General features: G+C 48.4%; 1 protein-coding gene across 8 annotated transcripts in view; it reads right to left on the reverse strand.

Annotated features, from left to right (window-relative positions):
- Positions 1-7,892, reverse strand: part of MECR (mitochondrial trans-2-enoyl-CoA reductase) — a 39,349-nt gene extending 31,457 nt beyond the window's left edge. For 3 of the 8 annotated variants that reach the window (XR_004028433.1, XM_012498479.2, XM_030805496.1), the window contains exon 1: positions 7,664-7,892. Coding sequence is in view for 3 of the 8 variants with exons in the window: in XM_012498479.2 (XP_012353933.1) it covers positions 7,664-7,839 (176 nt within the window). In the remaining 5 variants the exon portion in view is untranslated. Of the gene's footprint in view, positions 1-135; positions 1,543-7,663 lie in introns of all 8 variants that reach the window. The other 5 variants (XM_030805497.1, XM_030805498.1, XR_004028434.1 and 2 more) reach the window with 3 other exon arrangements.
- Positions 7,893-13,405: the final 5,513 nt, after the last annotated feature.

Below are 13,405 nucleotides of genomic sequence, written 5' to 3' on the forward strand. Positions count from 1 at the left end.
ACAGCAATTTCTTCCTCGTTCTTTAAAAAAAAAAAAAAAAAACAAAACTCACCAAAGGAAACAGTGGCTATGTTTCGGAGTACAAATGAGGCACCCAACCCAGCCTGGCTAGATCTCAAATTGCTTCCCCCATACCGTTCACGTCCTCCCTCTGTGAGTGTAATGGCGCCATGCAACTCAAGGGGATGCCACTGTCCTCAGTCAACAGATCCCAGCCTGGATAAGGTCACAATGGCTCCTTTGAGGCCAAGGCTCTACACCTGTGATGCCATATGAAGTACAAGGGAGACAAAAGCAGGCAGAAGAAAGAGCCTTTTGAGAGGGGGGAAAAGAGGCCAGTACCCTGGGGACTGGCAGTTATACTTGCTGTGTAAGGTGGGCATTAGCTAGCTCTGCTGAGATCTCTTTCCTGCGTTCCACACTTAATTAGCAATCATTTGTACTTATCTTTCATCTTTTACTCAATCACATCAAACGGTCAATACCATTTTGAGCAGGAAGAACAGGTAGGGAGAAATTGTTGCTGGCCAGAGACCTTCTCGTCTACTTAGCACAGAACCAAGAATGTTTATGTCATCACAGGGCACTGGGTGAATGTAACTGACTCTCATGTGGTCCTCCCCAGTGTGTCTGCAGTCCCCCGGTCACCAAGCTGCCCTCTGTGATTCAGTGATGCCTGGTGCGCTAGGTACATTGTTCTGGGATTTGACTAATAATTAATAAGCAGGGCACAACTAGGCAGTTGTGAAGGAACGAAGTTCCTCAGCTCACAGCTTGTAAGGGGCTGGCTCCCAGGGAATGAAGGGAGTCCTGGGCTCTCGGGAGAGCTCCTTTCCCTGAGCAAAGCTCCTTTGTTCCGGGTGGTTTGGTGTGCTGGACACAACCACACCCTCCCTGCGCCTCTTACGGCTCCCAGGACTCCACTCAGGACTCATTTTTTGGCTCTTTAGCACAGGAGCCTTCAGTTTTGAACTGAAGGAATCAGAGACTTAGGGCAACTTCTGGAAGTTTCTACCCAGCTGGCAAAGAAACCTTCTCAATCCCCTACTTTCCCTAAACTAAGAGGACCAGAAAGTCTGTGGGCCCCATGATATTCCACATCTGCTGACACCACGTAAACTCCACTACAAGGGAGCTGCAGAATCTGCCACTCAGCTTGCTGAGGACCAACTCTTGGGGGCACGGTCCCTGCCTGCAAGCTGCTTGGATCTCTTTGCCAGGTAAAAACACAACCATGCAGCTCCTGTCTGGCTGGAAGCTGGGAGGGCTATTGACTGTGTAACCAGCCAAGGGCCAAGGAGGGGTCCTTGGTAACATCTTGTGCCCAGGATCCCAGATTTCAAACCAAATCATTGCTCCCTGGAGGCTGCGGGAACAACCACTGGTGAGCAGGCAGTCAGCGCCTGCGTTACTTCCATAGAATTGTCAGAGCCGGACAATTGGAGCAAAGAGGATTCACGTCTCATGATAATTTCCATGGCTGCGGTGTTATGCTGAGAAGGATGCTGAGGGCCCATCTTGTCTTGGCAGGAAGAGCGTTGTCTGGGGAGAATGTGATAAAGACGAGTGTAGGTTTTGAGGTCTACAGAAAGGGGCTGTGAAGGTCTGCATGGGGACAGCACACATACCCGTATTTACCACTGCTAACCTGGGTCACTCTCTTCATTTTATCAAGGAGTAACTGAAGATAATTGGAGACTAACGTGATTTCCTCACTGCCATAGTTAGTGGCAGAGGTGGGACTGGAACACAGGCAAGAAACATCCCAAGTCACAGGTTCACCTTGTGTCATCTTTGCTTTTCCTTCTCTAAAATGAGGACCCCTCCCTCCTCACCCAGGGTGGGAAAGGCCAGTTCATCCCAGAGGGCTGCTAGGAGTGGGCAAGAGGCAACTTGGAGCGGCACCGAGGGGCAGCTTTCCTCCCAGACTCTCTGGACAGAGGGAAAACTCCAGTCTTTTGTGTGATTCCTGGGGGGTGTGCCTGCAGCTTTCACCTTCAGAGGCAACAATGAGAAAACCAGGGTAGCAGGGCTTGGCCCTCAACTCCACAGCCTAGTCTGAAGGCCAGATGGAAGGTAACGTGAGTTATAGGATGTGGAATCCGCTTAGGCTTGAGCCCCGTGATCTAAGGGTAGTCTCCTCTGAGCTGGTTTCAGCAGACACCTTTCTCACAGGATTACATGAGTGTGCAGTAGGCAGTCAACAAATACGGACTGATGACACACCATGTTTTCTCTTCCCTCGGGGTCTTTACACATGCGGGTTCCTCTGCTTGGGACATTTCTCCACATTCTCTCCTCATATACTGCTCACTGGATCTCTGGGGCACTCAGTTTACACCCTGTCTCTTCAGAGAACACTCTAACCCGAGGGGGTTAGGTACCCCCCTTCTGGGTGTCCCCAGCACTCTGAACACATCCCATCACAGCACTTATCCCAGTGGACTATGGTGGCCTTTCTCCTGGATTAGGCTGTGAGGCTCAGAGGGCAACAACCACAACAGATTCCACTCTGTACCCTCAGTGCCTTGCACTCAGCAAACTGTCAAAGAATACATGCTGGCCAACTTACTGTATCAATGCCTTCTGTTCCCACTCCATTCATGACCACAATGAAGAGCTCTAAACAGAGCACCAAACCCAAAATGCTATTTTTTTCCCAAAGTACTAAAATTTGGGTTTAAAAATCAAGTCACCTGCAGTTTTGCTTTATATTAACTGTAAAAAGAAGAAATTCCTGAGAGTAAACAGTGCCCTATAGTGAGAATGGACAGCCTGGGGCCCCACCACCTGCTCCTCCAAAGTCCATCTGGCTTAAGACAGAATGGATAGGCTGGGTGCAGTGGCTCACGCCTGTAATCCCGGCACTTGGGAGGCTGAGGCAGGTGGATCACCTGAGGTCAAGAGTTCAAGACCAGCCTAGCCAACATGGTGAAACCCCATCTCCACTAAAAATACAAAAATTAGCCAGGTGTGGTGGCACGTGCCTGTAATCCCAGCTACTCAGGAGGCTGAGGCAGGAGAATCACTTGAACCTGGGAGGTGGAGGTTGCAGTGAGCCGAGATCGTGCCACTGCACTCCAGCCTGGGGGACAAAGCCAGATTCTGTCTCAAAAAACAAACAAACAAAAAACCCAAAAAAACAACAAAAAACAAAGACAGAATGGGTATATGTCCATGGGCTTTCCAGCTTAGTTTCACTGTTGTACTAGCAGCAGGCAGGTGAGAAAGCCATGATCAGGATGCTGTTTTACAAAAGCCTCGGGATCCTGAAAAGGGGAGGAGACAGAGAATGGTATTTCTAAACTTTCCCAGGGTTGGGGCTGCCCTTTCTATAGCATAGGAATTTGGGGTTACCTGAATGACCTACAATTTCACCTTCTCTTCTGACCTTTTTCCCAATTTTATAGTCCATCTCATTCCCAGAAATCATTTGAGACTTTGGGAGGTTGAGGCAGAAGGATCACTTGGGCTCAGGTGTTTGAGGTCATCTTGGGCAACATGGTGAAACCCCATCTATATTTTTTATTTAAAATATTTTAAAAAGCTGATTTAAAGAAATCATGTGAGGTGACCGCTGTTGTTTCCTCAGGCCTATGTGTCTACATCAAGGACTTTTAATGAAGAAGGGGCACCCTAGCTGTGTGATCTCGGATAAGTGCCCTTCAATCTACTTGAGCTTCAATTTCCTTATCTGTAAAGTGGAAGTAATAATAACCAAACTGGATCGTTGTGGTTTTAAAACCCCGTAATATACAGGGGGCATTTAGTCCAATGCTTGCTATATAGCAGGTATACAACAAATGAAAGCTGTTTTCACCAGAAGATTCAGAGAATGGCAAAGTTCTGAGGGGACTTTCAGGAAAAAAAGAAGGCAAGAGAAGAACTAAGGGTTTCTGGGAAATTTTTTTTTTTTTTTTTTGCGACACAGCCTCACTCTGTCGCTGAGGCTGGAGTGCAGTGGCACAATCTCAGCTCACTGCAACCTCTGCCTCCTGGGTTCAAGCGATTCTCCTGCCTCAGTCTCCCGAGTAGCTACGATTACAGGCATGCACCACTGCGCCCGGCTAATTTTTGCATTTTTAGTAGAGACAGAGTTTCGACATGTGGCCAGGCTGGTCTCGAACCCCTGACCTCCGGTGATCTGCCCGCCTCGGCCTCCCAAAGTGCTGGGATTACAGGCATGAGCCACCGTGCCTGGCCCCTGGGTTTCTGGGAACTATCTGACAGGGAATCTAGAACTCTGCACAAGGGACAGTGGCTATGGAGAACGCTGAAATTTCTCAAATGTTTGTCATTCTTCTGCACAGTCTTACTTTACTTAGATCTGCAGTTTAATCTTTTAAATAAAAAAGGCCCAAATACTTATTTAGGGAATCCCATTTTGGAAGAAAGGGAAAGAAACTAAGCAACAGGGGAAAATGGCTTAGGAGAGAACAGCTGCAATGTTTGGAGGCCAACAGGAATGAAAACAGGGACGTGAGAACAGGAGAAACCTGGAGGCCTCCTTTTGAGGACTCAGACCTGAGCAGGCTGTTCCTCCTTCCTTCCCTCCTGCTTGCAGAGGAGTGGCCCACAGCGCAAGCATCACAAACCACACCGGTTCTGAGAATGCTCTGTTCAGACTCTAGGTAGTCCCATGACCCCTACCTGGTGTAACCTGACCCAGACACCCAGTTACCAGGATGTGTAAAGGACACCTGATTCTTTCTGTGACAGTGTGGTTACCCTAAACCTTGTAAGACATGACTACAAAGAGAATCCCAGTCTCTGGCTTCAGTCCATACGAGAACAAGTAAAGCCGCCTGAATCTGGGTCAGAAAGGAAAGCTGCCCTTCTGGAGCACGGGGAGAATTACTGCTTGTCTGACAATCTGTATCCACAGGGCAGTGGTTCTCAAGCCTGGCCTGGGCAGCAGAGTCACCTGGAGAGCTTTGAAAAAAACAGATGCTCCAAGCCATCCTAGACCTACTAAGTACCTCAGGAGTGGGGCCTACGAATACATACGGTACTTTCTAAAAGCACTACAGGTCAAGCTGGGTGTGGTGGTACACATCTGCAATCCCTGCTACTCAGGAGGCTGAGGTGGGAGGATCCCTTGAGCCCAGGAGTTCAAGACCAGCCTGGGTAACATTGTGTGATCTCATCTCAAAATAAATAAATATATACACAAAAAATAAAAGCTGTCTGATATTTTATGTGGGCAAATACAAAAAATAAAAGCACTACAAATGGTGACTGTGCTGTGAAGCCAAAGTTGAATATGATGCTTTGTGGAAGTATCTTTTTTTTTTTTTTTTGAGAGGAAGTCTTGCTCTGTTACCCAGGCTAAAGTTCAATGGCGCGATCTCGGCTCACTGCAACCTCCGCTCCTGGTTCAGGCAATTCTGCCTCAGCCTCCCGAGTAGCTGGGACTACAGGCGTGCACCACCATGCCCAGCTAATTTTTGTATTTTTAGTAGAGACAGGGTTTCACCATGATCTGCCCATGTCAGCCTCCCAAAGTGCGGGGATTACAGGCATGAACCACCGCGCCCAGCCGGAAGTATCATGTTTTGAACTAGAGGGAAATTACTGAAGTTCCACAGACAGACATAATAGAGCTGTCTTTTTTTGTTCCTAAGTGGCATCTGCAAACAGACCAGTCTGTTCCAGCTTCTCTGGCTCTCCAAGACGAGGGAATCAATTAGGAGGCAACTGCATTCAGCTGAACTTTCCCAGGCCTTCCTCATCACCACAGCAGAACTTAATAAAAGGTTCACTTTTTTTTTTTGGAAATTTAGACTTAGATTGAACTAACATTTTAGGAACACCTGTTTTGTGGCAGGTCCTGCTGCAGACACAAACTACAAGTCCATGGGAGAGACACTACATGGTTCTCATTTGGGGTACATTCCTGGAAATGGAGGAGTGTTCATCAGAGCTGTACCAGTTCCTTACAACACAGTCCTTAGTGAGATGTCTTCCCTGACACAAGGCTTTATTACCTACGATCAACATACAATTTGGAGTTTACTGATGTGTCTTCTTGACGTTCTTTTCAATTTCTGTAATGCTGGATGTGGCCAGGCTGATTGCATGACCTTGAATTTATCTGAGGCTTATCCTCACCACCTGTCAAAACATCTAGCTTGATTTTTTTTTTTTTTTTTTTTTTTGAGACGGAGCCTTGCTCTGTTGCCCAGGCTGGAGTGCAGTGGCGCAATCTCGGCTCACTGCAACCTCCGCCTCCTGGGTTCAAGCGATTCTCCTGCCTCAGCCTCCTGAGTAGCACGGATTACAGGCGCCCACCACCAAGCCCGGCTAATTTTTTTCTATTTTTAGTAGAGATGGGGTTTCTCCACGTTGGCCAGGCTGGTCTAGAACTCGTGACCTCAGGTGATCCACCCACCTCAGCCTCCCTAAGTGCTGGGATTACAGGCGTGAGCCACCGTGCCCAGCTCTAGCCTGAATTTTAACCATTAAAGTAATACCACATTTGCCTATCCTTTGGAAAATAATCAAACTATTTGCTGGGAATCAGAGTTAAAAAGAAGGTAATGCACAAGAGTATGCAGGTGTTTTTTGATGGAGAGCACTACCCAGATCTTAGGTGATCACCACTATGAACTTTGTACTGTCTCCATTTTTAAAGATGAGAAACCGAGGCTCAGAGAACCTCAGTAACTTGCCAAATCCAAAGCTAGGACAAGGATTTGACCCCAAGTATTTTGATTCCCAGACCTGTGCTTTTGCTTTAGCTCCACTTCAGTGGCCCCGATAGCCCTTCTGAATGGCTATTATGTGCAGATTTAGAATGGTTGGCAACTGACATACTGTTTTTATCAACCACATGCAAAAAGCATGAATTAAGATCCAACAGAATTTTAGAAGGAGGACAGTCATAAAAGTAACGAGAAGTTGAATGACTTCTCTAAGACCACACAGCTACTAAGAGGTTGAGCCTGTATTTGACCAAATATAGATACTTGGGTCTGTATGGCACCAAAGCAGCTCTTTTTAACCAAGCCAAGATGCACATACGGTGCAGTGGAGAGAAACTCACATGAGTTTGGAATCAGAAGCCATGGATTCCAGTCCCCGTTCCAGTCACTTATTAGCGATATCACAATGGGCAAGTCCCTTGCCCTCTGGAAACAATGATCTATGACCTACTCTTTACTGACAAGTGAAGATCCAAATGGATGTAAAAGTATTCTGAAAACTTCTTCCAAAAAATAATAATAATAGTAAGAACTCAGGCAGGTCAGTCAGTCAGACATAGGTTTAAATTCTGACTCTGTCACTGGCTGTGTGACCTTGGACGAGTGATTTTACCTCTTCTGCCTCAGTTTTCATCTGCAAAATGGGGATAAATCAAGTAACTACACCAAAACATTGTTGTGACAATTAAATGAGAGCATCCATTTAAACAAGGGATTGCCTGACACAATATTCGATCAATAAACATCAGCCATGAATACCCTGATAATTGCCTCTCGGGTCTTCAGCTACCTTCAAGTACGGTCTTTCTGAGCTACCCAAAGCGCCCTGGGCTTCGGCTTCGGTTTGCTATTCTCTGCTCCCTTCCTCGGACCCTGTCCCTCCCTTCCCAGTCCGCAGCTCGTCTTAAAGCCCTCCAGAAACCCCAGTCCCCTTCCCCGGTTTCGGCGCCGTCTCTTACTCGACGACCTTGGCTGGATCCCCGTGGTGCCCATAGACAAGCGCCCGGACCCGGGCAGTCTCGGCGGACGCGGAGTAGGAGGAGGCGGCAGGTCCATGACAGCCAGAAGCCGGGAGCAGCCCCTGCCACTGCCGGGCGGGGGTTCGCACCCGCCACAGGGTACTGCAGACCCACATGCTCCCTCCAAGCAACACAGAGCCTGACGCCCCCGGCTACGTCATCTTCCAGCGACCGCGCGCCTGCGCCGCGCCCCGCCCCTGCCCCGCCGGGTGACCACGCCCCCACGCTCCCTTTGAAGGGCGTTTCCTTCCTCTGCTGCCCACGTGGTGGCGCCTGGCTAGACTGCGTGTGGGTCCCGGAGGGACCCGGGGGTGCGGAGCTTGCGAGGCCGCTAAAGCTGTTGTCTCAACAAGGAGAGTCTGGGGCTGGTCCAAAGTCGTGTCTACAGTTCGGTGTTTGATTTGGAGGAAATCATTTACTCTCCCTGGCCTCAGTTTACCCTTCGCATAATATACTGAGTGCTCACCGAGCCAGGCTCTTTAACGTATTATCTCATTTAATCTCCACTACCATGTAACGGCATAGGGAGGCAAAGCTTACTTTCCTATACTGAGGAGAGTACACGAAAGCTGCTGTGGAGGCAGGAGTATGGGGCTTGGAGTCAGAAAACTTAGGTTCAAATCCTAGCACTGCCACTTCCTAGCTTGGCCACCCTGGGCAAGTGAAACTCTCAATTTGTTTTCTCGTTGGTACAATGGGGATAATATGCCTCCTTCCAGATTGTTGTGAGGATTGGATGAAATAATAGAGGAACGTTATTGTGGGTGGGAGAACGCATTGTAAAAAACTCTGTTGAGATACAAGACAGGACTCACAAGGAGAAGGGCCCTCTCTCAAAATGCTCACAGTGTAAAAAGGGATTAAGTGGAACACTGGAAATGCTTGTAAAAAGGTGTAGCCCTATGAAGGATCTAGTCTTATTTTTGGTGTAGGGAAGACATGAACATTACTAAAACCCCAGATGAGCTGTGGCTTGTGCCAGAGTGCAATGCTGTAGTCTGAAGAGAGGTGCTCTGGGATGGGGTGGGGTGAGGGCTCTTGGAGGAGGTGCTGTTAGAGCCAGCCCTGTGATTCAAAATCTTCTGTGTGCATAAAAATAATCCGAGGTCCCATCTTAGACCTACTGAATTAGAATCTTGCGGATGGGGGTTCCAGGAATCTACATCCTTACAAGCTCCCAAGAATATTCTGATGCAGGTGTCCCAGGAAACAGGTTTTAAGATACTGAGCCAGGGCTTTGAAGGATAAGGAAGAGTTCCTTTCTCTGGATTTTATTGACTTGAAGCTCGCCATCTCCAAGCCTTTCCTCTGAGGAAGAGAGCACAGCAAAGTACCGTGAGCTAGATTTGGACAAACCTGGCTTTATGTCCTAGCTCTGCCATTTTCCAGCCATTTGATTTCGGACAAGTCACCAGGCCTCTCTGTATCTTCGTTTCCTTATTCTTAAAATGGAAGGAATACTAGTTATCTGTTTCAAGGTTGTTGTGAGGGTCAAGTGAGCTATTATCCACTTGAAGCATTTAGTACAATGCTTGGCACATGGAAGCATTTGATAAATATTATCGGGGGTTATTGTGATTAAATGAGAAATATCACACATAAAACCCTCAGACTAGGGTCTGGCTCATAGTATGTGCTCACTAAATGACTGTACTTGTTTCTGTTATTAGAGAAAGTTGGTGTCCCACGGTGGGGGAAAGGCTTGGCCCCACATTTCTGTGCCGGCACACACACGATGACCAGTCCTGCTTACCCTTTTCCGCAGTGACACATACGCCTACTTGAACTGGGAAGTACAACGTAACCTTCTGTTGTAAGACTCCCTCGGTGACATCGAGATGTCGACATTCTCTTCTTCACCAAATTGGCTCCTCTGAATTTCTGGGGAGCCCAGTCAGGACGCCTGAAGAATCATCCAGCAAGTCCTCTTCCTTGAGGCTGGACTTTAGCCTCCTGTGCATCCCAGTAGCCCTCACTTTTAGTCTAGGCCATCTGGGTTCTCGCAGGGGCATAGTTTGAGAACTACTGACTGAGGGGTTCAAGTCCAATTTCCCGGCCTTGCATTCAAGATTCTTTGCACTCTGACTCCCACGCTGCGTTTCCAGCTGCATCTTCTCCTGTTGGACCGTGCATAGCCTGTGATCCAGCTGCATCTGATACCCGTCTTCCCCAGTGTGTCTTGTGCCTTTATTCAGGCCACTCCTTCTGCCTGAAATGCTGTTCCCTGCCTGGGAAACTCCAGGTTCAGATGTCATTTCTTTGATGTTTCACAACTCCCAGGTCATCTGCTGCTGCCTTTGTGTTTTCTCTGGAGCTGTGTTATGGCCTTTAGTAATCGTCTCTTATTTATTCCCCTCCAGGCAAGAGTGGAGCCATGTTTGGTTTATCTCCATGACACTAGCACCTGATATGAGCCTGGCACAGGGTAGGTGTCATAAATATTCCATGAGTTGCAGGTAATTGAATTTCCTCATGGCCTAGAACTGTCTGTGGTGCCATCTCCTTTTCCCTAGATTTGGGCCGGTCACTCTAGGCCAGGAATTTCCTTTTTCCTTCTTCTCTCAAGGATTATAGAAGTTTGTGGTCTTTTTTTTTTTTTTGAGACAGAGTTTTGCTCGTCACCCAGGCTGGAGTGCAATGGCGCGATCTTGGCTCACCGCAACCTCCGCCTCCCAGGTTCAAGCAATTCTCCTGCCTCAGCCTCCTGAGTAGCTGGGATTACAGGTGCCTGCAACTACGTCTGGCTAATTTTTGTATTTTTTTTTTTTTTTTTCAGTAGAGACAGGGTTTCACCATGTTAGTCAGGCTGGTCTCAAACTCCTGACCTCACCTCTGCCTCCCAAAATGCTGGGATTACAGGTGTGAACCACTGTGCCTGGCTGAAGTTTGTGGTCTTTTTAAAGTAAAGCAGAATGTCCTCTTCTCATCTGTCTACCTGTTGCTTGTGTTCTCTTTCTCCCTCCATTATAGTCTCTGCCATCTTCCCCTGCACAAAGAGCAAAGGGATGTGAAATCAGTCAGACCTGGGTTCAAATCTAGGGCCCGCCCTCTATTTACTAGCTGTGTCACCTTGGGCAAGCGTCATATGCTCTCTGAACCTCAGTTTCCACACCTGTAAAATGGGATCACTGGTAAAACTCCTGTTTTCAGGCTCCCTCAAGAGCCCTCTGCAAACAGCACCCTTGGTTGTTTCTTCTGTTCACTGGTTTTCTCTCCTTGAGTTTCCTTTTCTGGGTGAGCCTCTCTGGCTCCTCTCTGCTCCGGCGTCTCTCTTAGTTTCTTCCCTAAGGTTTCCCCTTGGTTTCTTCTTGCTTCTGCCTCCCTCTCCCTATTGAATTATCTGTGTCTGATTCTTGCCTGGTCTGTGTCTTTCGGTCCCTTTCCTAACTCAGCGTGGAGCTCATCAGCTCTCACAAGAGAGGAGACCAAGAGCCCAGGAACTCTCAGCTCAGCGATACCTGCTCCAGCCCCAGGGCAGCTTCAAGGTGTGCCCATCTCAGCATGAAGCCAGCTAGGAGAGGGGGCAGGGCACAGGGAGGGCCTACATATACCTTGAACTCCTATGCTCTGTTCAGTGTCACTGCTCAGCGGTCAGACCCATCTGCCCATGGCTTTCCCTACTTCAGCAGTCTTTATAGCTGGAGCTGTTAAAAAAAAAAAACAAAAAAAAAAAACAGAGATCAGAACTTATTACTCCTTATTACCTCTGCTTAATTACTCCACTTCAGTGGCCTCCCATTACTTTTAGGGTTGAACCTCAAGCCCCTTCCTTGCTCATCGTTTCTTGCCTGACCTACAGACCCTGCTGACTTGTCTAGCTGCCCCCGACTCACTCCATGCCAGCTGCCCGGCTTCCTTGCAGCTGCTTGTACCCACCAGCTCCTGCCTTTGCACAGGCTGTCCCCTCTCACTGTAGTGTTCCTCTCCACTGATTTGCATGAGGTTGACTTCTTCTCATACTTCAGGTCTCAGTTCAAATGTCACCATGTCACTTCTACAGCAAAGCCCTCTTGGATCACTTATCTAAAGGAGATGCCCCTTCCCTATCTTCTTTATCATTATACTCCCTCGTTTCCTTTAGCGTGCATATCTTAGATGGTAATGATATATTTACATACATGTTTGCTGTTGGGCTCTCCTACTAGAATGTAAGCTTCATGAAGGCTAGGACCATTTCCCTTTCATTCATTCCATCCAGTCAGTATTTATTGACCCTCAGTTACATGCCAGAGGCCGGGTGCGGTGGCTCACGCCTGTAATCCCTGCACTTTGGGAGGCCGAGGCAGGTGGATCACCTGAGGTCAGGAGTTCCAGTCCAGCCTGGCCAACATGGTGAAACCCTGTCTCTACTAAAAATACAAAAATTAGCCGGGTGTGGTGGGCGCCTATAATCCCAGTTACTTGGGAGGCTGAGGCAGGAGAATTGTTGGAGCCCAGGAGGCAGAGGTTGCAATGAGCCAAGACTGCGCCATTGCACTCCAGCCTGGGCAACAAGAGTGAAACTCCATCTCGAAATAAATAAAAGAAAAGAAAAGATAATATAAAATAAAATAAAATACATGCCAGATACTGGGCACTGAAATACAAGATGAATCTTTTCCCAAGGGAGCTCATTTCTAGAGGTGGAGACAGATAATGAACTCATCATATAGCCTGCACTCTGTTTGAAATTGCAACAATTCCCCTTCCCTTCCCTGTCCCCCCCACCACCCCCAGATTTCCTGGTGTATGAGACAGTGATACGGGACGTACACCAGAGGGTTTGCTTTTTTGTTTTTGTTTTTTTGGTTGTTTACTGTTCTTGTCTTCCCACTGGAATGTAAGGTCCATGAGAGTAGGGAATTTTTGTCTGTTTTATATCTCTACCCTGGCCTATAGTAATTGTTGAATAAATGAATAGACCCCAATACATATTTTTTGAATGAATAGGTGTCCGGATGGGAGGAAGGTCTCAGCCCCTATTCAATTCAAACCAAACAACTTTGATTCAAATCTCGGTGCTGTCAAATACTGTTGCATAACAGTATTTATGCAGTATAATTGTTGCATACCTAATATATGATGATTAAATGAGTCCATGTGGGTAAAACACATAGAAGGTACCTGGTCTTACATAGTAATGAGCAACGAGTTTGCAGATCATAGTGCAAGGGCTCGTTCTGGGTAGAGGCCCAAATATATTTAATCCGTGTAGCCAGAAGGTAGAGTAGGGCTAGTGAGGGAGGTAGACTTGCACGTCATGAAATGAAAAACTTTCTAAAAGCCGGCGTTTCCAAAGCCCCAACAACCGCTCTTGGCCAGGTGATGAGCGCCCTGTTCCTGGAGGTATGTAGAACACGCATTTGAAGGCGCCAAGGTACAAGGGATTCAGGCATCGGATGGGACAGAGGCCGGGTGTCCCTGGGTCACCGTACGGGAGCTAGGCGTGGGCCATGAGCGTGCTCGCCTGGCAGTGTTGGTGCCCGGTCCGTGGAGACGTCCGTGGGCGTCCAGGTCCAGCCGCGGGGCCTCATGGCGCGGAGGATGCGGGAGCGGGGGAGGGGCGGCCAGGGCTAAGCGGGCGGCCGGACCCGCTGCAGCACCCGCCGTGGCCAGCAGGGGGCGCCGCGAAACCGCCGAACCCGCGGCCGGGCCTGACGTCAGCGCCCCGCTTGCTCCGGCTCCCGCTCTGGACTCGGCGCC

This window comes from Nomascus leucogenys, chromosome 24 (genome assembly GCF_006542625.1).
Source record: "Nomascus leucogenys isolate Asia chromosome 24, Asia_NLE_v1, whole genome shotgun sequence".
Lineage (NCBI taxonomy): Eukaryota > Metazoa > Chordata > Mammalia > Primates > Hylobatidae > Nomascus > Nomascus leucogenys.